This window comes from Passer domesticus, chromosome 2 (genome assembly GCF_036417665.1).
Source record: "Passer domesticus isolate bPasDom1 chromosome 2, bPasDom1.hap1, whole genome shotgun sequence".
Taxonomy (NCBI): domain Eukaryota; kingdom Metazoa; phylum Chordata; class Aves; order Passeriformes; family Passeridae; genus Passer; species Passer domesticus.
The window spans coordinates 4920930-4948418 of NC_087475.1; the positions used below are offsets into that span (position 1 = coordinate 4920930).

Here is a 27489-nt window from a genome sequence, read left to right on the forward strand (position 1 = left end):
ACATGTTTGACTGCAGCAGTAATTTTATTTTTTTATTGAAGTGGTAATTAATACAGTAATTAATGAGAGAGAAGTTTAAAACTTCAGCTGGAGGAGATGGAGCAGTGTGGGGAACAAGTGATCCCTGGAATTAGCCAAGAGCTCCTAAGCCATGTGATGCTCCCTGGATTCACACAACAGAAAATTTGAGCTGAATTTTAAGATTCTCAGGCTCTGGTCCTCACCTTTTGGCTGTTTGGGGCAAATGTGTCTGTGTTGAAGGTGCTCTGGCCACTTCAGACTCAGGAAACAGTGGGAGAAAATTCCCTGAGCTGTTGGAATTCTGCCCCTCCTGCTACTAAAGTGACCATTTCTGCACAAAATACAGAACAAGTGTCACTTAAAAATCTTTAAAAAAAAAATCCTTCCCAGTTAAACAGAACAACTCTTCAACAAGGGGGGAAATTAAAATTTCAACCTTATTTTGAGAGTAAAGAACTGATCCATATTAATAACTTAAAATTCTTTCTTCAAAATGTGACTAAAAGTCATTATTTAAACAATTTGAATTCTCAGCTGTGGTTTTTTGCAGAGAGGAGCTGCAAAGACCACACCAGGCTGGAATCCTGGATTATCAATGCCAGAGGAAGGGCATGTCTTGATTTCCAGTTCTGTTGGTCCATCCTTTGGGTCACCTACTTGTTTGATATTGGAATAAATCCGAGGGAAAGCCCCCTCTTCACAGGAATCATGCACTGGCCTTTCAGCTAAAAGAATTTGCTACTTTCAATGTCCCTTAGCCAAAAATCCAGCAGTGTGGTGTGCTGCCAGCCCTGAACTGCACAGCTTCGGGCAGGAACCAGGAGAAATCCTGGAGTGAAATCCCATGGCCAATGACCCCAGGGTTCTGTCCCCCAGCACTGGGCTTGTGCTGCAGCCCCTTTACATCTTGAATTCTGCAGTGGGGGAGTAAAACAGGAGTGAAGCAGGCTCAGCTGGACTTGTTCCAGGCAGGAAGCTCAGGGAAGTCCTCGGGCAGCAGAGCGTGGACACGGCACATGGGGCAGGTACTGGAGTGCTGCTTGAGCCACGTCCGGATGCACTGCGGGGACAGGGAGAGGGTGACAGCCACAGCTGGGGAGGGGAGGCCAGGGGAGGCTCAAAGTGATGGACTGGCACTAGTGGGGAGGTTCTACACCCCCGAATTTCAGTGGTGTGGAACTGTTCTCCTGCTCTCATCAGATTTATTCTGCGAAACAAATCGGCATTAAAACAAAAAAAGGTAAAGGGAGAAACGTGGAGTTATTCCAACACAATCCTGGCTTTTTTACTTCATGAATTTCCACTAGCAGGAGGAAAATACAGTTTTCAGGGATAACCCATTCCCTGAGAGTAATCACAACCAAATTCATTCTCTGAAGCATCACCTGAAATCCACTCTGATGAATCACTTTACTTTCAAAACTACCTAAAGCTTTCTGACTGTGGGTCAAGTTTGGATGGCAAAGGCTGGGAGAAGCAATTGTGCCCTGTTGTTTAAGCACTGAGGGTAAGGGGAGGGTAAAGGGGTTGTTTTTGAGGTGGAGATGAGGAGCAGAACTCACCTCTCTGTGGAAGTGATGGCCACACTCGAGCTCACAGCAGTCTCTGCTCAGCTCATCGTGACAGATGCTGCAGGGATCCTCACTGCAGGCCTGCCCAGGAGAGGAATGCTCAGATATTTAAAAATCAGCAATTAACCAGCACATTCCACTCAATTAACAAAGTCACTAACTTCAACCAAATCTTTTGTATACAAAATAAACGAGGCAATTTTTTTTTCCAGGATTACTTGTGTCTTGTACAGACCACACGGCAACAACTCCACCGAAACAGCAAACTTACAGCACTGTCCTGCTTCCTCCATCTGGCTTTAGGCATAGCTCCAGCATTTCCCCAGGGCTGCAGGTTTGGCTGGGAGGGGTTTTTACTGGAGGAGTTTTTGGGGCTGATTCCTTCCGTGGGCACTTCCCTGCCCCGCAGCGGGGAGTGCAGGGCTCTGCCTGCGGGAGCTGCTGCCTGCACAGGGAGCAGAGAGGAGCTGTGTTTTGGGGCTGTGCTGCTCCACCTGCCACGGGAGGAAGAGGAGCAGCTGCAGCCCCGCTACCTTGAGCTGCTGGTCCAGGAGGAGCTCGGTGGCCTGGCTGAGGATCTTGTCAGGGCTCAGGCTGTTCCCGTTTCTCCTCTGCACGTCCCTGATGGAGGCAACGAGGTCTGAGCTGCAGGGACAGGAAAGGCAGGGTCAGGGATGGGCCTGGAGAGCATTGCAGCAGTTCCCTGTTTGATCCCAGCAGCTTTTCCCAGGAACTGGAGCCTGCTCCCAGTGACTCTCAGTATCCAGGATGAAATCTCTGAACCAGAATCATGGAATGGCTTGGGAGAGACCTGAAATCCAATCCCATCCCATCCCCACCCCACCCCTGCCATGGCAGGGACACCTTCCACTGTGCCAACCTGGCCTTGGGCACTGCCAGGGATCCAGGGGCAGCCCCAGCTGCTCTGGCAATTCCATCCCAGCCCTGCCCACCCTGCCAGGGAACAATTCCTCATTCCCAAGATCCCATCCAGCCCTGCCCTCTGGCAGTTTAAACCCCTTCCCCCTTTTCTTCCATCCCTGGTCAGCAGAACAAAATCAATCCTTTCTGCCCTTCATCCCTGGCTGTTCAGTCCTTGTTTCACAGCACTCCTTCCATCCAGTACCTGCTGTGGCTTGGGAATATACTCTGGAGCTGGGCTAAAACATTTTCCATTTTTTTGGGAAGCTTTTTGTTGTTTGCAATTCCAGAAGGCCTTGGCTGCTGAGCTGAGGGATCTTGGTGAGTCTGGTTGGGCTGGGAGGTACTTCCAGAAATGCCTGACGGGCAGGATGGTGAGATTTTATTGGAATGGGATCCCTCTGGAGCTCTGGGCTGTGCTTTCCCAGCTGCAGAAGAAGCCTCAGGGGTGGAAGGAGCTGCCTTGGCTCCGGTCTGTGCTTGGAGAGGAGGCTGGGCTGGAGCTTTTCCATCACAACTGGAGAATGCAGGGAGGGCAGGTGCTGAGGAACAGGTGACAATGGCAGGGTCACACACGGGAGGTCTGCCTGGCATTGTCTAGGAAACAAACACATTTCACAGGAAACAGTGATTAAAACAAATTCAGCATTTGCACTGGGAATGGTGACAGGTTTGGCTCTGCCCAGGATCTCAAAGGTGACATGAGTTTATCTTAAAAACTCCCTGACATCAGGGCTCTCTGGTCTTACTGCAGGAAAAATAAATTCCAAATGCAGAACAAGAGGCACAAAAGTTTCTCTTTCCCAGTAAACTGGTGGTGATTAAGTTGTCTCCATATTCTGTGTCAGTAAATAGAAAGGACAGACCTAAAAATAAGTGGGGAATTGCACAGGAGAGCAGGAGTTACAGAGGAACTTGCAGAAGCCCAGAAGAAGTGTAATAACTTAATAACTATCTCAAATATTAGACCAGAGCCTTGAATCTAAATTACAGTCAGACCAAACAAAAAACACCAAAGAAAAAAAAAAAAAACCCCCCCAAAAAACCACAAAACCACCAAAACAAAACAAAAAACAAAAAAAAACCAAAACAAAACACAAAAAAACCCCAAAAAAACTCCAAACCAAGATTTTCAACAGAGAAAAAAACCCCAAAACTTAAAAAGAACCAATGAGAGAGGTCAGAAGAAACTGCTTTGCTTTGAACAAAGCATTGGTGGAGCTGTTGGGCCGTGAGAAAATGTCTGTGGACAGAATTTCTGGGGCTGTTCTCACTCCAGATGCATTCCCAGAAATGGCTCTGCTCCCCCTGACACACCTGGCTGGGAGCTGAGCTCGGTGTTTGCAGTCAGTGACACACAGTGCTGCAGGAATTCCTTTGGGAAATTGAATTCCCCATGGAAAGGGTGCTCAGGCCTTGGCAGGGCTGCCCAGGGAGCTTTGTGTGCCCATCCCTGCAGGTGTCCCCTGGAGGTGGCACTGAGTGCTCTGGGCTGGGGACAAGGTGGCCATGGGGCACAGCTGGCACTCCATGGCTGGGAGGGCTTTTCCAGCCTCAGGGATCCTGGGATTCTGCATGATGGGGTTTATCCCAATGATTTTGGGGCTGTTCAAGCTGGAGAAGGCTCCAGAGAGCCCCTTCCAGTCTAAAGAAGCTCCAGGAGAGCTGGAGACACACTTGGGAGAAGGGATGGAGCGACAGGACTCAGGGAATGGCCTCGAGCTGAAGGAGGGCAGGGCTGGAGGGGACATGGGGCAGGAATTGTTCCCTGGCAGGGTGGGGATGGCCCTGGATCCCTGGAATGTCAAGGCCAGGCTGGACACTGGGGCTTGGAGCAGCCTGGCACAGTGGAAGGTGTCAGGCTTGGAACTGGCTGATCTTTAAGGTCCCTTCCAACCCAAACCATGCTGAATTCCAGGATTTTGGTGCTACAGGAAGCCTACAATGGACAGAACCATCAGTGAGTCATTTCCAGCTTGAGCCCCTCTCAGGAGCTGGGAATGTGCTGCTCCCTGACCTCCCCTGCTCCATCTCCCTCCCCTGATCCTCTGGATCACCCCTGGCTGCAGGGACAGCTCTGACACCTCCCAGCAGTGCCAGCCATGCCAAGGGGAATGCCAGGCACTGTGGAAGCACAGTGGGATACTCACAACAAGCCCCTGAGGCCAAGGAAAATCCTCAACTTCCACTTTACTGAGGCAGTCCCGGGCCCCGTCCTTCACCAGCTCGATTTTCTCTTCATACTCAGCCTGCAGAAGGAAAACCAACCCTCAGCAGCATCAGCCTGAGCTCCCTCCCCATTAAAAATCACATTTTACAGTCAGCTTCTCACAGAGTTTTTTTTTGGTTTTTTTTTTTTTTGTAAGAAGTTCCACGGATTTTGAAAGGTCACCAACAAAAATAATGGACTTGTCAATATGGTGTCGTGGTTTGGAACTGGACAAAATCTAGGCAAGTGATCTTAAAATTAAATTAATTAAAATGAAAATTAAATTAAATCTTAAAATCTCAAATTAACAAATCAAAACCACCACATGTGGGGACCCAATTTTGCAGCAAGTGTATAAAAAGCAGATTTTTGCTTTTAAAATAGTGAATATATGCACTATGAATTACCAGCCTGGACCCTGAACTGTCTCTTTCTTTTGTAATTAAAAAAATTCCCCTCAGCATCTGGAGGACAAACTACTGGTGTTTTCAAAAACAAATGCAAAGTTATTTAATGCTTTCATTTCCAGAGTTCAACTGAGAAGCTGGTGGACAGAAATGAAGTTTTACCTCGACTTTTTCCAGTTCTTTCTTGACATTTGAAATAAATATTTCCCAGGACTCAATCTGGGACTTCAACACAGGAGCTGCTGAAGCTGAGCTGCTGGAACATTGAGGATTTACAGTTAAACTCCAACATTCCCATTATTTTTAACACCAGTGGTGTTGGCCCAACAGTTCCTCCCTCAATAATTAATCCCAGTTCAAGTTTTCAAGGGATTTCAGGTTAAAATCAGTTACACTGCAGCCTTTTCCAGGGATACTACTGGGCAGGAATAACTGAATTATTATTATTTTATTATTATTATTACTACTACTACCCAGATAATCTGATTTTCCCAGCTCAGAAAGACACAAGGATCAGGATGAGACTCAATTTCCAGCTGAATTTTGTTTGGGGCAATATTACTTACCCCCAGCTCTGTGCACTTTTATACTACTACTATTATTATTATTATTGATATAAATACTATATATTCAATATAACTACATAAAATAAAAGCTACATTAGATATAATTATAGAATATAAAATAAATATTACATAGTAAATAACAAGCAGGAGCAGTGGAATTCCTGGTGGGAACTCCCAGTACCTGCCCAGTGCCTTCAGCATCCTGAGATTTCCTTCTGCCTTGGCAATGGTGCCTCTGAGCTTCCAGATTTCAGTTTCCTTCCAGGTCTGGAGCACTGAGATCTGTGAGAAAAAAAAGAACAAAAACAAACAAAAATTTAAACAACAAAACAACAAGGAAAAAAAAAAAAAACCCAAAAACTCCACCACAAAAAAAATCACAAAAAAGATACCAACCCAAAAAACCCACCAAAACCAAGTTAAACAAATAAGGAAAAAAGTGATAAAACCTTACACTGGGTTTAATAAGAATTTAAGAATTAAAATCTAATAAGAATTTAAAATTTAATAAGAGTTTGAGGATACAAAGTGCACACACTGTTCCTACAGTGAGGAATTTTCAAGTGGAATTTCCATCCTTGGCATTTCCAATATTTACTCAACATCTTTGATACCATTTCCCCATCCTCAGCTGTAACAAAAGGTTTTTAAGGATTTTTTTTTTGGTTGTACCTCTGCTTTAACAGCTCTTTTCTCACACTCCTGGCTTTCATCTTGACTCTTTTTTATCAGCTCTTCCAATTTGCCTTTCTCATTAGCAAATTTATTACTGTGAAAGGAAAAGAAATGAAATATTTGAGTAACATTCACAGCAGAGCAGAATTTAAAATTTATGCCATTTTAGGGTTTTTTTAAAGCTACTCAAGTGTCATGTAATCAAGGCAAATGTATGAGTATGGTTTTCTTTATTCTAAATATTAATATTTATTCAGGGCAAGTAAATGCAAACTAAGAGTAAGAAATATGGGTTAAAGTGCTGATTTTCCCCTAAATCTTTACCCAAAGTGAGGCAGAAAAATGCAAATATTGCTGGAAGGAACATGAGTTTTACCTGGTCTCCAGAAATGTATTTAAACATGTATTATATTGCTTTTCCTTGTCACCAATGGTCTTCAAATACCTACAGGAATGAAACATTTCTTGAGCTTGTTGTGGGAAAGGTTTGTTGGCAAATATGGGTTGTGTTCCTCTAGAACCACCAGGACAAGGTGTAGGGTTTGGATCCTGTTTAATCCCTGAGAATTATGGAATTCCCACCTAAATTCCATTAGAGAAAACCCAGGAATTATAGAATGCCCAAGGTCAGGTTGGAGCAACCTGGGACAGTGGGAGGAGTGGAAATAAATGGTCTTTAAGGTCCAAACTACTCAGGGATTCTATTCTAAATACATTTACATTTATTGCTAATAAAGCAGTGATTGAGATAAAACCAGGCTGATGATTTTTCAGGAGAGATTTGGCCCAAAGTACTTAAGACTAAAGATAAAACAAAGCCATTCAAGGACCAAAGTCTGGGCTCTATAAACTAAGAGGACATTAAAATACAGTAGGAATTGTCAAATCTGCTCAGGAGAATTATTGCTAAATCAGTTTCATCAGTTATTTAAAAGCTATTTTAGATGTTTACCTGCAATTTGCCAAAAAACTCAAAATAAGAAAGGGGTCATATCCACATTCCAGCCTAACATTGGGAGAAAATGCCTGGCTGCTTTCACAGCCAAGGATTAAATTTCCTTAAAGAGTTCTGAAGTTTAGACTGCCAGGATGAGGGGATGTGAATCTATTTACAGCTGTACCTCTCATTGGTGTCTGAGTGCTTTTTAGCTGTGCCCTTCAGAGCTTTTAAAGTCTCTCTATTTTCTTTCTTCTCCTGCTGCCATTTCTTCATTTGTGCTTCTGAGTCTCGGTGGAACCATTTCAGTTCATTCTGGGACACCTGAAGGCAGAAAAGAAAACTTCATTTCTGAAAACTGTGGTTTATTCAGACAGAAGTTGGAGCAGACTGAGGATACTTGACTCTTACTTACAATACTCCAACAGTAACTCAATAAACCCAACAATTTTTACTATTACATTACCAAAAAATACAAATAAACAAGATATATACAAAAAATACCTTTTAGGGGTTTTAAGCCAATACCTAATATCCTTTAGATAAAACATAATAAACAATAACACACCTCAGTAAAACAGTTCATATTACGAACATACTAAACACAAAACCAAACATCACAGTGATTTCTCACACATTTTAACAAATTTAATTTAATTTAAATTAACACCCCTAAGTACTCTCCCAAGAATCACCTTGTATCTACAAAATAAATTCCTAATTGCTGTTACAAACCCCAAATCAGGGATCAGCCAGGGAATGGCTGGGGTGGGAAGGACATCTCCCACCAGCCTGGGCTGCCCCAGGCTCCTTGGACACTTCAGGGATCCGGGAATTCCACAACCTCTGATCCAGGGGGAAACCTTTACCTCAGTCTTTTCAATACTTTTTTTCAGGAGCTCTTCCAAAGCAGCAATTTCCTCCAAGTTCCTGCTCTGTGACTGCTCAAATTTCTCCTCTGCTTCTCTGAGTTGTTCTTGCAATACCTGGTGCTCCTTTTCCATACGGAGGATATCTCCCTGGAAATGAATCAGTTACAAAAACCAGGTTGACTGATGCCTGCTCCCAGTTCAAAGGTCACATTTTCTCACTTTTATCTCTCGGTACAGACATAAAGCTGCCACTAACACCACTCTGAACTGTCTCTATGCCCAAATTGAATATTTAAATCCAGGTTTTGGGTGAGGAAATACCTCAAACATTCAACATCTGAATAGCTTAGAATAAAACAATCAGAATATCAAATATCAGAGCAAAGCTCAAAAATCACTTCCTTGTGAGGCTGGGTGATGTTTCCAAGAACATCACAGAACACAAAAACAGCCAAACAACCCAAAATTCAAAGTATCTGTAAAAACCTGTTGTTTTCAGAGAGTTTTCATTTCTTCACTGTCCAGTTTTTGGGCATTCCTTTAACCTCCCTCATGAGAAATGTAAACCAGGATGCAGGTCACTTACTTGTTGATTTTCAAATGGATGGAAAGGCAAAGTATTGGTTTCCCTATCAGCAACTTCCTGATTTACCTAGAACACAAAAAATATTAGAATTTGATTAAAAATCTCTGTTCATAGATGAGCTGGTCTGGTCTGGAGCTTCTGTACCTCACTGAGGGTTTTATAAATCCAACTCTAATCCAGGCCTAGAAATGATGTAGGAAAACATTGTGGAGGTGTTTCTGAAAGGGATTTATTTTTTCTTTTCCTGATTTCATTGACATGAGCAACTCCAGGGAGTTCTGTGGGTCTTTAAACAAAGCTATGCTCTAAAAATCTGAAAAATGAAGTGTCTCACCCTCCTGTCAGGGAGTGGTAGAGAATGAGAAGGTTCCCCCTGAACCTCCTCCACAAATCCAAATCCTCAAATGTTGTGGAAGTGAAAATAAATCCCTGAACTCATCACAAAAGGAGAAAAATAACACAGAATGACTTTGCTTCCTCTCTAAAGTGAAAGCTGAAACTTCTGTGCAGCAGTTCCCTGTGTGATACCCAGGGGAAAAAAGAGCTGCAAAAACTTCAGGAACAACAAAATTCAGTGAGCAGCTCTGAAGAATTACAAACGAAAAATGTGTAATCACAGAAACAGAAAGTTCTCAGAAATCATGGAATGGTTTGGGTTGGAAGGGACCTTAAAACTCATCCAGTGCCACCCCTGATATGTGGAAAGGTTTAAATTTACTTCATTAACTGGGCCTGGAATCTGTAAATCTGGGATGAAAACACAACAATGGGAGAGCTCGACACTGGGGATACAAAATGGATTTTTAGCAGGAATCTTGTAGGGAGAGAAAGGAGCTGCAAACCTCAAATTAGGCATGGAAGGGACCTTAAAATCACCCAGTGCAGGGACACCTTCCACTGTGCCAGGCTGCTCCAGCCCCAGTGTCCAACCTGGCCTTGGGCACTGCCAGGGATCCAGGGGCAGCCCCAGCTGCTCTGGCAATTCCATCCCAGCCCTGCCCACCCTGCCAGGGAACAATTCCTCATTCCCAAGATCCCATCCAGCCCTGCCCTCTGGCACTGGGAGCCATTCCCTGTGTGCTGTCCCTGCCTGCCCTGGGAATTGTCTCTCTCCAGCTTTCCTGGGGCTCCTGCAGGCCCTGCAAGGCCACCCTGAGCTCAGCCCAAAGCTTCTCCTGTGCAGGTGAACAATGCCAGCTGTGCCAGCCTTTGCTGCCAGCAGAGCTGCTCCATCCCTCTGCTCATCCTGGTGCCCATAAAATCTCTCCAGCATTTTTGCCACTCCTTACCTGAACAGCCACCATCCTTGTGTGAGGATTGCTCTGCATGTCAGGTTTATTTTTCCTTCCTTTTTCCTTTTTAACACATTTGCCTCCTTCAGCTTCATCTGAACCATTTGGAAAAGCAGAATCCTTTTTATCCAAGTTCTCCGACCGGCTCCAAGGGCCTTTGTATTCCTGGATTTCAGCTGGCACAGAATCCTCAGGGCTGTATTTCCCACCTGGAATTGCTGATTCTTGATTTTCCTGATGAGCTGCAGGATCAGCATAAATAAACCCAGGCTGTGCCAGGGGCAATATTCCATACTGATAACCCCAGGAGCTCTGAGGTAAAAACACAGCCGGGCCTGGAGGCTCAAAGTCCTTTAGTAAAACACCTGAAAATGCAATCTCATTTCCCATGGAATGAACATTTTCATTTTCCAGAGGATTGCCAGGAATGCAGGAGGCAGGGAAGGAGCAGGGGAAATACTGCTGGGTGCGATAATCTGGTAAATCAGGAGCTGCTGCCACAGGGGCAGCCACAGGGTACGAGAGAGGCTTGAACTCCTCGGCGTAGGGATTCAAGGGCAGCTTGCTGTGGGAGGAATTCCCCTGGGAATCCCCAGGTGGATTTTCCTTTTTATTCCCATTTCTGCTTGGATTTCCTTCGAAAAGGACCGAGTGCTTCCTCAGGCCAATCAGATTATCCACCATGATGAAACGAAGGGATTTCAGCAGGAAGGCCTCCAGGCCGCCTTCATCCTCCACCACCTTCCGAGTCTCCTCAGGGAAATTTTCATATTCCCCAATCAGTAATCTATTATTAATTTCCAGAGGGCCATGTTCTTCCAAGATTTGAGAGAAATAACTTTAAAAAAAATTGTTATAATTAATTAAAGTTTTTTAATCCATTCCTTTAATCCATTCCTTCATAGTCACGTTACACACACCAGGATCCCAATTAATCCAAAAAATTATTAAAATTATGAAGTAAAATTAAACCCCCTGAAACTCCAAAATACAGAAATTTATACTTACTCATACAAATTCTCAGAGATTGGATCTGGATTATTATTATTATTCATTTGATAATTGTTACTATTTGAAATATTATAGCGAGCTTCGAACTCCTCCAGTTGCTCCTGGAGATATTCTGGGATTACAAAGGGTTCATTTGAAAAATCTCTGTACCTTAAAAACCAGAAAAAAAAAATCAAGTTAACCCAGCCTTGGTGTTTTTAAGGGATTCTTCTCCAGCAGTTTGGAGTTTGGGCAACAAAAGCAGAATCAAATACTCACAAATTATTTTCTTCTATAAATATCTTCTCTTCTTCTCGTGGTGCTGTACTAACTCCACTGGATAATACTAAAATAGACTAAATAAAAACAGATTTCTTTTAGTTTTTACCTCACAAAAACTCATGTAAAATAATCCACTGCAAAGACCAGGAGTAATTTATTTACACTGGTTTTTTTTCTTTAAATTCATTGTGTTCATTATGAACTGCAAAATTTCCAGGTAAAATTATCAGTGCTAAGCCACAGCAAGAAAATTCTTAATTAAAGTTATTAATTTCTTCTTCAGAACTTATTTGGGAAAGAAGAAATTGGGATATTCAGCCCCAAATCCCTCTTTTTTTAACTATTTCATCAAAATTTAATTAAACTTTCTTTTAAATATGAGGCTGTAACAAATTTACCACAAGCAGGAGTTATCCCTAATTCCATATGCGACTCTGATTATTATTGTCTATACCATTATAGACATTTTAATTGTCTTTATTTTTATTATCTAATAATTTAGAAATACACAAATAAGTGCACCTAATTCAGAAAAATAAATCCTGAGGAAAAAAATCTGAAGATTACTCTTGAAATTCTAGAAAAATGATAAAGAGGGGAGGGCATGAGGTTTTCAATAAAGCAAAATCCTCCAAAAAGCAGCAGAAAATTCAGGCAGAATAATATTCCAATAAAATCTATAAAATAATGAATAATTAATAACATTCCTGAGCATGAAATGGAATTTTTGCACTGAATTCCCATCTTCCCACATAGAAAATTAAAATCACAACAATAATTTCAAATTAGAAGGTGCCTCCAGTCAGAGCCAAAGGGAGTCATAAATAAATTTTTAAATAGCTTTTATACTGATAAATTTTAACAAAATTGTATCATTTAAGTCTTAACAGCTTAATTTTACTTCAGAAAAAGCCACTTCAGTAAGGAATCTCCTCAAGGTTTTTACAAAAACGGCTCCCATGCACCTGAATGCCAGAAATTCTAAAAATTCCCAATTTTTAGGTGGGTTTTTGGTAGTAAATAAATGGTATCTGCTTGGTAAAAGCTGCTTTAGCAGCTTCCAAAGTTACTAACCTTTGAATCTTTCAAATTCTTCTTCCTGTTTTTGTTTTTAACTTTGATTTCATTATTCTGAAACAGAAAATAAAACGAAGGCACAGGATTGGCAAATGTTGTTTTGGTTTTCCAAGAAAGACAAAGACGAAGGAACTGAAATTTAAATTATTCTTGGGATTACACAAGAACAGAATAATTACAGGCTGTTTTAGGCTGTAACACTGAAACCAAAGCAGTTTTTAGTGCTGGTTTTCATTTCATTCTTGGATTTCCCCAGTTCATGAAACGAAAAAGCAAACAAGTTCTGCATTTTATTTATGTGTACATTTAAAAATCTGAATTTTATTCATGTGCACATTAAAAATTCTGCATTTCATTAATGTATAGATTTTAAAAAATCTTCATTTCATTAACATGTACATTAAACATTCTGCATTTTATTAACATGTACATTAAAATTCTGCATGTAGTTAATGTGTAGATTTAAAGAAATCTGCATTTCATTAAGATGTACACTAGAAATTCTGCCTTTCCTTAGCATGTATATTAAAAATTCTGTATTTAATTAACATGTACATTTAAGTCTTCATTTTATTAGTGTACACTTTAAAATTCTGCTTTTTGTCAATATGTACATTTAAAACTCTTCATTTTATTAACGTGCACATTAAAAATTCTGCATTAATGTGTACATTAATTAACTCTTAAAGCTTTATTCTGAATCAAAAGTAAATCCTGGATTTGTAAAGGTACATTTAACTGCAGACAAGAACTTCAAATGAGGGTGCCTCAAACACAGAATTAACTGAAATCCAAAATCTGTTTCTGCTAATTGGGATGGATTTTAATGATGAGAAAGGGATTCAGAATGAGGCACACTTGAAAAACTATTATTAAATAATTCAAATATCAAATAATGTAAGAAAAGGGAGCTAAAACAAGAGATTAAGTCTCCAATAAGTCTGAAGGACCAGGCTGCAAAATATTTCCTTTTCTAAAATAGCAAAAAGTTCTTTCTGAGCTGAGGCCAAACAGAAATGAAATTCACTTACTGATAAATTCTCATTCCCCTGCTTCTTTAATATAATGGTTGGATCATCTGTTGAAAGGATAAAATTCATGGTGATTGATGGAAACAACAATATTTTAATTAATTTACAATTTAACTGTGAAATCCCAGGAATTATTGCTCTAATCCTTCATCCAACACCACCAAGGCAGCTCCAAAACTGCAGCTGCAGAACTTTAATGTTAAAAATTCACAATAAAAATGAATTTTTACTGGAAATATTTAATCTTTTTGCCTACTCACCCATTTTATCAAAGAATTCATCTAAAGCTTGATGGAGGTCTGGAAAATGTTCTCTGTTTTCTTCTAAAAGCCATATAAAACAACGGGATTTCTCTAGGGGAGGGGTGAGGAAATAATCACAAATTTCTTGCTTTTCACTATCAGCTGCCACATAATCAAATTTACTGCCGTATTTCTGGTTCCACAGTGGGATTAAAATAGAAAGGTCAACCTCTTGCAGAACTTGGCCATATTGGAGGAGAAAGTTTTCTGTAGCTGTCAGACCTGAAAAAGATGGGGAAAAAATCCCAATATTTCATTCCAGCTTTAAATTTTTAATGCTTAAAATGTGATATTCCTCTTCAAAGGGCAAGAGTTTGGTCTAGAAATTCAATGTACAGATGGTGTGAGAGCTTTTGTGTCTTGGAAATACAAACAAAAAACAAGGAATGGGGTTGATATAAATTCTACTCTGACCAAGTTTTATTTATATAATAATATCAAGTTTTGGATCTAGAGGAGGAGGAGGAGGAGGAGGAGGAGGAGGAGAAGGAGAAGGACAAGGACAAGGACAAGGACAAGGACAAGGACAAGGAGAAGGACAAGGAGAAGGACAAGGAGAAGGAGAAGGAGAAGGAGAAGGAGAAGGAGAAGGAGAAGGAGAAGGAGAAGGAGAAGGAGAAGGAGAAGGAGAAGGAGAAGGAGAAGGAGAAGGAGAAGGAGAAGGAGAAGGAGAAGGAGAAGGAGAAGGAGAAGGAGAAGGAGAAGGAGAAGGAGAAGGAGAAGGAGAAGGAGAAGGAGAAGGAGAAGGAGAAGGAGAAGGAGAAGGAGAAGGAGAAGGAGAAGGAGAAGGAGAATTCTTGAAAGGATATGGATGTGATAAAGCAAAATTAGGAACCCTAAACCCCAAAATTCCACTTTTTTCCATTGTAAACCCAACAGGAAACTGCAGAGCACCAACATGAAATTACTTCCAATCTTAATGGCAAAACCCCACCATTATTTACTCTCCAAAATCAGATTAATGCTACAAATATCAGCATTTAAGCCCATTCTGGAATCTTAAGACCATTTAAAAATTGTTGAATTTTCCCTGCTGAGCTCCTGAGCCACCCAAGCTGTGCTCCCCTCTGGAAATCAGGGAAAGGACAAAGAGGAGAGGTTTCACTTTGCTGTTTCAGCGAGGAAAAGAGAGAATTTCCCGCGCTGCCCAAACCCACCCAGGTGATCCAGGTGCTGCAGCCACTTGTGCACTTTGGGATCCACCTCTCCCAGCTGGCTCAGCACGTGCAGGAAGCCCCTGCTCCGCACCCGCCCCTTCTCCTGGATTAAGGAGCTCAGCAGCTGCCCCAGCACCTCCTGGGGAGTGCTGCTCATTTGGGAATAGGAGCTGAAATCCTCCTCTCTGATCACACCCCAGGCCAGTAACTCCTTTAGTAATTTGGGAGTGTCAGGGACTGCAGCTTTGATCTGCTCGGAATTGCGCTGGATGTGCTGCAGGATCTGGTCCCCAGAGCATAAATCCTGGCCAGAACCTGCAAAAGTCAAAATATTGCAATTAAAAAAAGCACAAAACCAGCAGGATTTCATTGTCCTCACCACAATTCCAACTTAAAAAGCAACTTTTAAAAGCTCTAAAAACTTTAAAAGCTCAAAAACCTTCAAAAAGCTTAAAAACTGAAACCAACTTGAAAAGCAGAGATAATTTGGGTTAAGTGGTTTAATTCTAATTATTTGTTTTATACTGAGAATTACAGGATTTAAATAATTATTTTTTTCCCACACATCCTGAGCATTAGGAATTTGATCTAACATTGATTTAAATTTTTGTTTAAACACACAAACACCTTGCCCAGATTTTAGGATGAGGTCACAGTGACCTGCAGTGGCTCCAAGGATCACAACTAAAGATGAGCCAGAGAAAAGGAGAGAGCAAAGAATTAAACCAAAACAAACAGGAAATGAATGAAGTTATAATAATAAATGATTTTACAAATCCACAGGGAAGCCAAAATCTCCCAAATTTTCAGGATATGCCATTGAACAGGGAACAGGCACCCAGAGAGCACCAAGCATGGGATTAAAAAAATACACCCCAGAGTATTTAACAGGGAATCCTAGGAAATTATAAATTAATTATTGCCCAAGTTGATAATACAGACAAAAAAAATTTTCAAACATCCTCCCTCTCTTTTCATTTGCCCTGAGAAGCTGCAGGGGAAGTTCCCAGCTCTGGAATGTGGAGCAGCCATCATCCATCAAGGCACAAACTGAAGCTTTTAAATGCTCACAAAGCCACAGACTGAAATATTTTTTCCCCAATCATCTGAAATGTGCTTTTCAAGATCACTCTGTCATTATTTGATTTTTTTTTTTTCTCTAACAGTGTCCCAAGGTGCTTTTCCTGAAATCCCTTTCCAATGGGTTCACTCAGAATTGGAGCCTTTCCCCTCTCCAGGCTGATTTCGCAGGAATCAGCCAAGGAAAATTTTCTACAAGGAATAAAACCACACAGCAATGAAACCTCACAGCAATGAAACCACACAGTAACACCCCCAGCAGTTTGGACAATAAAACCAGAAGTAAAATAAAATTTGTGTGAAATAAAAATGCAGATTTTTCACAGGGGGTGATGCTCAGTATTGGGATTCTGCTGTGACTGAGCTGGGGTTATTCAGAATGCTGACCCCACTGCTTTGTGCTAACTCAGAATCCCAGAATCCCAGGAAAAGTGAGGCTGGAAAAGCCCTCCAGGATCATCAAACCCAGCCTTTGATTTTGATCCCCACCTTGGCCCAGCCCAGAGCTCCAAGCACCACCTCCTTCCTTGGACACCCCAGGGATGGGATCCCCAACCTCCCACTCCAGTGCCCACCCTTCCCGTGGAAAAATCACCCCAAAATCCCCATTTTCACCCACCCCTGTGCTGGCTGAACTGGGATTGGTCATTTCCCTCCTGAATTTCCTCAGTTTTTGTCCTGGCACAATTCCTGGCCTCTTCGCGCGCTCGTTTTCGCCACTGTTTCTTTTCTTGCTTCATTTTTATCTTCCTAAGACTGCAAAAAGCAATTCAGCAGCCAGCCAAACGTTAATTGAGGTGCAAATATCACACTGGAAAGTACAAATGGAATAAAGGTGGTCTTCATTTAGAAGCAGAGACCACAAAACTTCATAAAATGTTGATTTCCTCAAGATGTAACAACTTTTACTCCCATTAAAGATGTCTAAATTTAGGATTGGCTTCAATACTCTTATTCTTAATTTATCACTCAGCATTTTCAACCAAATATTAACATTTTATTCCTTTCCTTTTTAAAAACCTGTTTTGTTTGTCATCTCAGCTTGATTCCTCATTATTTAAAGGTTACTTGACCAAAAAACTGCCAACTCAGTTATGTCAAATGTCTGGGTATCAGTAACTACAGCAGCAGCACAAAATACATTTATATTTACACTTTCTAAACATTCACACAAAATAAATTCTGTGGAACAACTGAAATGCTCTTACCATTGGATTATAATGGATTTTACCAGACTTTTTTGTTTATCAAGGGCAAGGAAAACTTTCCAAAATATTTGTAAAAAAAGGCATGAAAATCCCTCCTGCTTTGCTCTCAAATCGATTCAAACAGGACAAATCTTACCTTGAACATTTCTGTTTTATACAGACCCTTGGTGGTTCCTTGAGTTTTGGGATTTTTTGTTCAAACTACCAAAATAAGGGATAAGACAGGAATTAAATTTGGGTTATGACACAAGAAACCCCACAATAATTTCTACTTCTCTCAGGTCAATATTTGCCCTGGGGAGAACTCATAATCTGGAGAGAATTCTCAATTTTCCTGGGCCTCTGGGGAGCTATTCCTGAAGGATTACTGAATTCATTGAATTCTATTCCCATCCATGACAACCTGACCAACACCATAGGGCAATTCCTGCTCCACTGGAACAGGAAATTCATATTCCTAAATAATCCCCACGTTCTGTTAATGCAGCACAACTGTTTTTTTGCAGTTACGTTCTCACTTCCCTTTATCCCCCTTAATATTCTAATTAATTTAATATAAAACATGACCATACTTACTTCACATTTTACCAGCCCAGAAGAATTGAAAATAGCTATTTTTGAAATAAGGCCTTTACAATCAGGAGTAAAACACATTTCCTTAAGGAAATCCTGCAGGAGAAAAGGACACACACAACAAAGGCATTTAAATCTCCACATCATTTACAGCCCTGCACAAATTAATTCCTCAATTTGAGGTGACCAAAGCAATTAAAGGAAGCACAGTCCCAAACTCATCCTGGATGCTGACCTGGGAAGGGCTGAAAATCAAAAATCATGGAAAATCTCTGGCATCTTTTATTCTTTTACTCCCTCCAACTTCACACCCAAGAGTCAACTTCCAGAATAATTTCAGGAGTTCCAGATTTCCCTTCATTTTACCCTGGCTGTTGAATTTTGTGGAATTCCTTGACATACCTCAATGCTATGATCTTAAAAAAATTTAAAATTCCAGTCTGGCAAAGGCCTCACCTTATCATTTTTATCACTGTAGCTTGATGTTTTCAGCTTTTTCCAGCAGCTGATGTGGAATTCCACTCTGCACTGCTGACAGCAAATAACACGTATAAAACCCTAAAAATGGCAAAAAGGGAACATTTTTACATAAAACCACAACAAAAAGCAGTGCTCAGCTCAGCACATCATATAAAAAGGAGCAGAAAATGCATCAGGTTTTACTCCTCAAACCTTTCTCAACTGAAAATTTACCTTAAAGTCTGGGTCTGTAAAATATATTTGGATTTTGGAGTAGCCATGGCACTGCTGATATCGACAAACAGCATCTGGCTCTGGAGGGAATTTACATTCCTCAATATAATTCTTTAAAGCCATCTGGAAAACACAGAATTATCAGAGTTAAAAGTGCACAGAACCAGGAAAAGATTCAACTTCTACTCACAAACTCCTGGGGACTGCAGTGAAACACATCCCTCTAGGCAAAGCAGTGACTAATCCCAAAAATCCACCTCTTTTCTAGTGAAAGCCAGGCAAGGTTGGCCTTTTATGGCCAAAATATTCCAGGGGTTGCTTGAAGTGCTGGCAGCTGAGTGCTCACAGCCTCAAACACCCAGAAAAATGCAGGTTTGTCCTGGGCCAGTGTCCCACATCCTGCCCCATTCCAAAGGGTTTTGTCATTGTCCAAATGATTAAAGACATTATGGGGCAGAAATGGGGTTTTTTGTCATTTCTGAGGATTTCCAGAGTGTCTCACCTGGCACCTGGGCTAAGGGCCAAGGTCAGAGCTGGCCCTGAGGAACCAGAGAGGTCTCCCAGGATAATTTCTGAGGGAAAGACACCAGAGTGGCTCCATGTGAAATCAGGGCTGGAACTGATGCCTCAGGTTTGAGCTTTTCTATTTTTCACATTCTGTGCTGCTTTAGTGTGTGAGTCTGGGCTTCACATTATGGGATGGTGAGCTCTGTGCACAGAGCAGGGAGACAAAACAATTCCTGCTCCAGCTGGGCACCAAGGACAAATGATCCAAATCTCAGCCCAGGAGCACAAAGCCCGTGGGCTGCAGAGAGAAAAACAAGCAGGATGGGACTGCAGGGGCTGCAGCTGGGGTTGGACACTGAACTGCAATGTGCACATGGAGCAGAGCTGAGCCCAGGGAGAGACCCCGGCAGCGCTCGTGCATTTTGGGACCATTTGGGTTCATCCTGGGTGCAGCCCTGGCTGGGCTCTGGTGCTGCCCAAGGTGGATCCATGGAGGCCTTTTCATCAATCCCTGCTTTATTCTTTAGCTCTGTCCAGCCTCTGCTCTGGGTCAGCCTGCACAAGGCATCAGAAGTGAGCCCAGATCAATTTAACACCACCAAGAACAGAGCCCTGATGAATCCTGGCAAGTATCTGCACTGTCCAATGTCCCAGGCCATGGATGGATGGATCCAGATTGTCTCTGAGAAATCCTGAGGGTGGTTTTTAGCAGGAAAAAGCTCAGAAATGCTGTTTCTACCACAAACTCTGCAGGTCTGGGGAGTTTGGCCGACTGAAAAACCTCCCCAGTTCAGCTGTGTTAAAAATGCTTCTGTGCAGAGCAGCTCCTGGTGCCAGGTTTTTCCAGTCAAACAGGGAATTTTACCACATAAATCCCAATGTTTTATCCATGAACTATGTGGTCAAAAGCTCCTGTTTTGGTTTTAAATTTAAAACTTCTTGGTTTTGCCAGCTCAGATTTTTAACTGGTTCTCCCCAGAATTCTGTTCCATGTTCACACTTCAAAGTTTGGGAGCGTGCAAGGAAAAGAATCAAACATTATCCCAAAATCATTGGGGCTGGAAAAGAGCTCCAAAATCCAGCCTGTGACACATCCCCAACTTGTCACTGAGTGCCACACCCAGGCCCTGCTTGGACACTTCTGATAAATAATAAAAAATAGATAAATGGAAAATGATAGGAAAAATGATAAAAAATGATAAATGAAAGATGGCTACACCATGTGAGCTCAAACAAAGCTTGCTCTCCAAACCCACTGGCCTGTGGAAACTGCACAATTCCCACTGTGGAAGAAGGAGAACTGGAATTTACCCAACAGAAGTTTCCGCCTCTGTGTCCTGCCAGCTCAGCCAGCTCACTTTGAGGTCTCAGAGCCTGACCCAAGCCCTGCCCTGCTGCTCCCCATCCTTTTTTTAACCCACATCTCCCCTGGATCTTGGCAGGGAGGAGCAGGACAACTTCCTATTTTTTTTTTTTTTGTTTTGTTTTGTTTTTTTAAACATACCTGTAAATTCTCTATTCGTGTCTCCTCGATGACCTGAGTTGTTCCTGGCCAGGTTAAAACTCCAGGGGAAATCTTGAAATCAATCATCAGCTTTGACCTCAGGAATTGGTCGAGGGCATGAGCAAACCTGGAGTTTGGAACAGGTCAAACACACTCAGATCCCCTGGGAGCAACTTCCTGAAATTTCCACCATTAATTTTATCCTGCCAGGAGCAAACAGTGGTGACTGAGAGGACGGGGGATGAGAGATCAGCTGGCTCATTAAATGCTGGTTTTTGGGGTTTCTTTTTGTTAGGGTTGGGATTGAAGTGCTTGAGATGGTATTTAATGTTTATTATTTTTGTTTATAGTAGTGTAAGCTGTGCGTTCTATAGTATTTTACTAATAAGTTACAAAATGGTTAATTTTATTTTTTTCTATAAGGTCTTTTAAGGTTAAATTATCTAATTAAGAAATGACATGTAAATTATTTTTACTTTGAAATTAATAAATAATTATTCCTGTCTTATAATGTGGACTTTTTTATCTAAGCACATAATACTACTTAAACTTGTGAAGAAGGTGAAGAAATAAAAAAGGAGAAGGAGAAGAAGGAAGGAGGAGGAGAAGGAGGAGAAGGAAAAGAACATGGTAAAGAAGAAGGATTAGCTTCTGCTTTAAAACTTTTATCTTCTTCTGCATATATTACTATATTCTAAAACTTTCAACTCTTAAGTTTTCTACCTTGTGCCATCACACACTTCTAATTAAACTCCACACTTGTAATTATAGTGTTATTCATTAGTTTTGGAAGTCTTCTCTATGGCTTTAGGTTAAATGCAGCGTTGAGGGTCTGTGTCTTTCAGCACAGAAAGTTTAAAATTCTCAGCATGCAGGGTTCCAACATTTCAATTTTCTGGTTATCTTGGAGGTAAAAGCCTCCAGGTGTGAGGCAGGAAGGGAGGCAGGCAGGGATGAGCCTGTCCTCCCAAGGGATCCATGGGAATTCAGGATAAGGGGACAGGGAGGGGACACAGCATTCTGCTTTGGCTTTTCCCTGAGCTCAGAGTGGGAATGGCTCTGCCTGGAGGAGCCTGGCTGGCCACAGGTGGGAAATGGATTTGTAGAAAATGTTGAAAACTTGCTAGAAGGTTTATGGCATGGATTTGGATGTGAAGTTTGAGATAAGAAATGCTGGCTTAGAAATGTTATGGAATTGGAGATATTGTTGAGAGAGAAATGGAATTAGAAAAAAAATTTTAAAGGTGGTTTTGTAAATAAAACTGGATATTTTGGAGAGATAGAATGATGAAAAATGTATTGTAGTAAGATTTATGGGGGTAATTTTAGATGGTTGGTTTTCAGCTGGCTTCTGATTGTGATGGTGTGAATTATAACATCTCTATTGTCTCAGCCTTCACATGAGACTGAAAATGGAATAAAAGTTTTTAAACACCTCTCAGTTGCCCCATCTCTGGGTCAGAAAAGGGCTTAATCCAACAGAGGTGTTGTCACTTGTGTAGGGACTTTTTCTGGGGTCAAGGCTGCCAAGACAACGAGCCCCAAGCACAGGACTGGGATGCAGATCCCAGGAGGGAGGAATTCCCTCTGAGCATCCACCAACCCTGAGCACGTGCTCTGAGCCACCCCACAGCAGGAGGGGAGAAGGTTCAGGACCAAAACTCCTTGATTTGGCATTATTTTGGCATTATTTTGGCCTGGCAAGAGGGTCAGGGAGCTGGGAGCTGTTCCCTGAGCAAGGGCAGAGCCCCAGTTCCAGCAGGAGCCAACACAGCCAGGCCCAGCTGTGCTTTCCTCAAGGAAAGCAGGATAAAGGGAAAAACATCCTGCACAAAACCTCCTTGAATCCCTGCGAGGAGCAGGGGAGAAAAACTCCCCCATTCCCCATCCCTGTGGGCAGCTCAGAGGGAGAAGAGTCAGGAATGAGGGAGTGAATTCCAGCCTGGGATAAAGGAGGGGAGGAGAAAGGTGATTTTAGTTGTTTTACTCTGTTTCCCACTCTCCACTTCTGTTTTAATGGACAATAAATTATTTTTCCTGACGTTGAGTGTTTCCTCTGAGTCATTAGGAAATGCTCTCCCTGTCTTTACCTCCACCCTGGAGCTTTTCCATGGAATTCTTCTCTCCCAGAGGAGCAGGATCACAGCTGGATAAGGAGCTCCCACCACGAGCCTTTAGGGGGGATTTTGATCCCACAGAGCACCAGGGATATCCCAAAATATCAGCTTCCCACAGCCAGGATTCCACGAGGGAGAAACTCCAGCAGGAAGCCCTGGCTGGGAGGGAGCAGCTCCAGCTTTTTCTCCCAGTTTGTTTCTTGTCCTGGCTCTTCATTTCAGGCTCTCCCTGTGCCCCTGGGATGTGCCAGCTCAGGAACTCATCCCTGCTCATTTATCAGCTCCAGGGAATTTGTGACTCACTGGAGCCTTAGCTCAGCCCAAGGTCACCCTCCAGCTCCCCAGGGATGAGATAAAGCCACATTGCTTCAGGATGCATTTTTCCCTCAGAACAAAGAGGGTTTGTTCTTTTCCTCTCAGCTCTCCCCCACTGCAGGGCTGTGACCCCTGAATCCCAAATATTCCCTCAAATCTGCTCTGCTCAGCAGCTCCCATCAGCTCCTCAGCAGGAACAAACTTCCACCTGCATAAAATCCATTGGATTAAATCCATTGGAATAAACCCATTTGTTTAAATCCACTGGATTAAACCCACTGGATTAAACTAATTTTATTAAAACCATTGGATTAAACCCATGGGATTAATCCATTGGAATAAACCCATGGGATGAAACTAATTTTATTAAACCCACTGGATTAAACCCATTGGATTAAACCCACTGGATTAAACTCATTTTATTAAATCCACTGGATTAAATCCATTTTATTAAATCCATTGGATTAAATCCATTGGAACAGACCCACTAGATTAAATCTATTTTATTAAACCCATTGGATTAAACCCACTGGATTAAATCTATTTTATTAAACCCTTTGGATTAAACCCACCTGATGGATTAATTTAATGATTAACACAGCAAAATTAAAGCCCCACCACGCACAGTTCCTCAAATACCATTTTTTTCCCCAACAAACCCCAAAATTTTCCATCAGACCAACCTGTTTTGCCTGAGATAAACCCTTCCAATTCCATAGTGTGCCAAACAAAAACAACTTTCTTCTGGATATTGCTCCATTATTTTCCTGAACTGACGTTCAGCCTTTGCCAATGCCTTCAAAAGAAATGTGAGACACAAATACAGGAGCTTTGCCAGAATATTTCCACTTTTCCTGGTTCTTTTCCCCCTTTAGACGGGGTCACTGTGCCCTATTCCTTGATCAGCCTTAGGAACAGTAAATGGAATTACACCCTTGTGATCACAGGCAAAACTTCCCTTCCTTTTTAAAAAAACAATTTATTCTGTAAACATGGAGTTGCTGTTACACAAAGAATTTAAATGACTGAGCTCAGCTGTTTTAAAATTCATTTTAAGAACTGAATATTACCAAACACTGCAGGAAGAAACACCCCAAAAAAAGCAACCCCCAGCTCTGGTTTGGCATTTTCCATCACCCAAAGCAATTCCTGGCTCTTGCTTTAGGAGCAGAATATTTCTGTTCAAAACACCAGAGCAGAGCAGAAATAAAAATTACTGACTGCAATTTCTTGATGCTCAGATGCTCATTTGAAAGCTAACAAATAAATTTTATTTGATAGCTTAATTAATCCAAAACCATCAAGGATTTAGTCCCAGATATTCAATCTGGACAATTTCAAGATGTGTCCAGAGGTTTCCTTCCCCCATCATCTTCTCAGTTAGGAAGATACAAAAAAGGGATGGGAAACTGCCTGAGCTAGAAATTCAAATTAAAGCAGTATTTCAATATAAAATAAATTAAAATAAATAAATAATTGTACCACAAATTATATAAATAAATATACAATTTATTATAAATATACACATAAATATAGAAATAAATAAAAATAGAAATACATGAATATCCTACCTCAGGCTGTCCTATTCCCAGTAGGGCAGTGGCATGTCCATAGAGGAATATAACATAATTAATATAAGGAATATTCACATACTGAAAAAAAAAAGAGAGTTAAATTACAGTCACAGCACAACAAAAACATGGTAAAAATACTGTAGATTAATTAATGGATTAATTAAAGGATGACTTTTGAGTCAGTGGCTGACTGGGTAAAGACAAACAAACAACAAATTTCACAGAATTTGCCATCAGAATCCTTTTTACCCTTTGTTGTTACAAACCAAAGTTCATGTGACAATCACAGAAAAGACCTTTAAGAACATCAAGTCCAACCAACAATGGTGTTTTCATGAATAAAATCCCAATATTTCATCCAAATCTTTGCTATTACTCTTCTAAGAAGGGGCAAAAGCAAAAGGGGGAAAAAGCGGGGGGAAAAGGGGGGAAAAAGGGAAAAGGGAGAAAAAAGGAGGGGAAAAAGGGGGAAGAAAAAAGGGAAAAAGGGGGGAAAAGGGGGAAAAAAGGGAAAAAGGGGAAAAAAGGGAAAAAGGGGAAAAAAGGGAAAAGGGAGAAAAAAGGGAAAAAGGAGGAAAAAAGGAGGGGAAAAAAGGGAAAAAAAAAATGGAAAAAGGAGAAAAAAGGGAAAAAGGGGAAAAAAAGGGAAAAAGGGGAAAAAAAGGGAAAAAGGGGAAAAAGGGGGAAAAAGGGGGAAAAAGGGGAAAAAGGGGAAAAAGGGGGAAAAGGGGGAAAAAGGGGGAAAAAGGGGGAAAAAGGGGGAAAAAGGGGGAAAAAGGGGGAAAAAGGGGGAAAAAGGGGGAAAAAGGGGGAAAAAGGGGGAAAAAGGGGGAAAAAGGGGGAAAAAGGGGGAAAAAGGGGGAAAAAGGGGGAAAAAGGGGGAAAAAGGGGGAAAAAGGGGGAAAAAGGGGGAAAAAGGGGGAAAAGGGGGAAAAGGGGGAAAAGGGGGGAAAAAGGGGGAAAAGGGGGGAAAAAGGGGGAAAACGGGGGAAAACGGGGGAAAACGAGGGAAAACGGGGGGAAAAAACGGGAAAAAGGGGGAAAAAGGGGGAAAAAGGGGGAAAAGGGGGAAAAGGGGGAAAAGGGGGGAAAAGGGGGAAAACGGGGGGAAAACGGGGGAAAACGGGGGAAAACGGGGGGAAAACGGGGGGAAAACGGGGGAAAACGGGGGAAAACGGGGGAAAACGGGGGAAAACGGGGGGAAAACGGGGGGAAAACGGGGGGAAAACGGGGGAAAACGGGGGAAAACGGGGGAAAACGGGGGAAAACGGGGGAAAACGGGGGAAAACGGGGGGAAAACGGGGGAAAACGGGGGAAAACGGGGGAAAACGGGGGAAAAAACGGGAAAAAGGGGGAAAAAGGGGGAAAAAGGGGGAAAAAGGGGGAAAAGGGGGAAAAGGGGGAAAAGGGGGAAAAGGGGGAAAAGGGGGAAAAGGGGGAAAAGGGGGAAAAGGGGGAAAACGGGGGAAAACGGGGGAAAACGGGGGAAAACGGGGGAAAACGGGGGAAAACGGGGGAAAACGGGGGAAAACGGGGGAAAACGGGGGAAAACGGGGGAAAACGGGGGAAAACGGGGGAAAACGGGGGAAAACGGGGGAAAACGGGGGAAAACGGGGGAAAACGGGGGAAAACGGGGGAAAACGGGGGAAAACGGGGGAAAACGGGGGAAAACGGGGGAAAACGGGGGAAAACGGGGGAAAACGGGGGAAAACGGGGGAAAACGGGGGAAAACGGGGGAAAACGGGGGAAAAAGGGGGAAAAAGGGGGAAAAAACGGGAAAAAGGGGGAAAAAGGGGGAAAAAACGGGAAAAAAACGGGAAAAAGGGGGAAAAAGGGGGAAAAAGGGGGAAAATAAAGGAAAGGGGGAAAAAGGGGGGGGAAAAAAGGGGAAAAAGGGGGGGAAAGGGAAAAAGGGGGGAAAAAGGCAAAAAGGGGGGGAAAAAGGCAAAAAGGGGGGAAAGGGGGGAAAAAAAGGGAAAGAGGGGGAAAAAAGGCAAAAAGGGGGAAAAAAGGGAAAAAGGGGGAAAAAAGGAAAGGGGAAAAGGGGGGGGAAAAAGGGGAAAAAGGGGGGGAAAGGAAAAAGGGGGAAAATAGGCAAAAAGGGGGGAAAAAAGGCAAAAAGGTGGGGAAAAAGGCAAAAAGGGGGGGAAAAGGCAAAAAGGGGAAAAAAGGGAAAAGGGGAAAAAAGGGAAAAAGGGGAAAAAAGGGAAAAAGTGGAAAAAAGGGAAAAAGGGGAAAAAAGGGAAAAAGGGGAAAAAAGGAAAGGGGAAAAGGGGGGGAAAAAGGGGAAAAAGGGGGGGAAAAAGGGGAAAAAGGGGGAAAATAGGCAAAAAGGGGGGGAAAAAAGGCAAAAAGGGGGGAAAAAAGGCAAAAAGGTGGGGAAAAAGGCAAAAAGGGGGGGAAAAGGCAAAAAGGGGGGGAAAAGGCAAAAAGGGGAAAAAAGGGAAAAAGGGGAAAAAAGGGAAAAAGGGGAAAAAAGGGAAAAAGGGGAAAAGGGGGGGAAAAAGGGGAAAAAGGGGGGGAAAAAGGGGGAAAATAGGCAAAAAGGGGGGGAAAAAAGGCAAAAAGGGGGGAAAAAAGGCAAAAAGGTGGGGAAAAAGGCAAAAAGGTGGGGAAAAAGGCAAAAAGAAGAATATTTTGGAAATACATTTAGCTCTGCAGCCAGCAACTGAATTAAACAATGATTATTTTGGGGGAAGGGAGGAGTGGCACGGGCTGGTGGAGGCAGAAACCTCCCTCCCCGGCACAAGGAGGGAATTCTGCTCCCGTTACCGAAGAGCCTGTGGCGCAGAGGAGGCCGAGGAGCTGGGCAAAGGCTCGCTCAGCGCCGTGGCACTGCTGCTCCTGCAGGGCCCTGCAGCCATCCCGCGCCAGCGCCTTCACCTCCTCTGGCAGGCAGCTGAACTCCACCTGCAATGTGCACCAAAGGCAGTCAAGCCAAAAGAAAACCGAATTTCCCTCCATTTTATTTCATTAATAGTATTATTTTGGCAAATATTTTTACGCTGCACCTCCAGATTTT

At 42.3% G+C, this 27489-nt stretch overlaps 1 protein-coding gene across 8 annotated transcripts in view; it reads right to left on the reverse strand.

Annotated features, from left to right (window-relative positions):
- Nucleotides 1–5: 5 nt before the first annotated feature.
- The window catches only part of TTC3 (tetratricopeptide repeat domain 3), a 57436-nt gene continuing 29952 nt past the window's right edge, over nucleotides 6–27489 (reverse strand). For 5 of the 8 annotated variants that reach the window (XM_064406536.1, XM_064406529.1, XM_064406522.1 and 2 more), the window contains 28 exons: nucleotides 27240–27377; nucleotides 24465–24545; nucleotides 23577–23689; nucleotides 20462–20588; nucleotides 18451–18573; nucleotides 18214–18315; nucleotides 17761–17853; nucleotides 17321–17385; nucleotides 16596–16732; nucleotides 14897–15211; nucleotides 13698–13961; nucleotides 13438–13484; nucleotides 12404–12460; nucleotides 11327–11403; nucleotides 11066–11218; nucleotides 10055–10895; nucleotides 8766–8831; nucleotides 8177–8326; nucleotides 7492–7631; nucleotides 6747–6815; nucleotides 6368–6464; nucleotides 5877–5977; nucleotides 5292–5385; nucleotides 4664–4762; nucleotides 2719–3110; nucleotides 2126–2237; nucleotides 1864–2037; nucleotides 6–1673 (listed from right to left, as the gene is read on the reverse strand). In XM_064406536.1, coding sequence (XP_064262606.1) covers nucleotides 1224–1673; nucleotides 1864–2037; nucleotides 2126–2237; nucleotides 2719–3110; nucleotides 4664–4762; nucleotides 5292–5385; nucleotides 5877–5977; nucleotides 6368–6464; nucleotides 6747–6815; nucleotides 7492–7631; nucleotides 8177–8326; nucleotides 8766–8831; nucleotides 10055–10895; nucleotides 11066–11218; nucleotides 11327–11403; nucleotides 12404–12460; nucleotides 13438–13484; nucleotides 13698–13961; nucleotides 14897–15211; nucleotides 16596–16732; nucleotides 17321–17385; nucleotides 17761–17853; nucleotides 18214–18315; nucleotides 18451–18573; nucleotides 20462–20588; nucleotides 23577–23689; nucleotides 24465–24545; nucleotides 27240–27377 — 4677 coding nt within the window. In that variant the 3' untranslated portion in view covers nucleotides 6–1223. The remainder of the gene's footprint in view (nucleotides 1674–1863; nucleotides 2038–2125; nucleotides 2238–2718; nucleotides 3111–4663; nucleotides 4763–5291; nucleotides 5386–5876; nucleotides 5978–6367; nucleotides 6465–6746; nucleotides 6816–7491; nucleotides 7632–8176; nucleotides 8327–8765; nucleotides 8832–10054; nucleotides 10896–11065; nucleotides 11219–11326; nucleotides 11404–12403; nucleotides 12461–13437; nucleotides 13485–13697; nucleotides 13962–14896; nucleotides 15212–16595; nucleotides 16733–17320; nucleotides 17386–17760; nucleotides 17854–18213; nucleotides 18316–18450; nucleotides 18574–20461; nucleotides 20589–23576; nucleotides 23690–24464; nucleotides 24546–27239; nucleotides 27378–27489) is intronic. The other 3 variants (XM_064406551.1, XM_064406545.1, XM_064406513.1) reach the window with 2 other exon arrangements.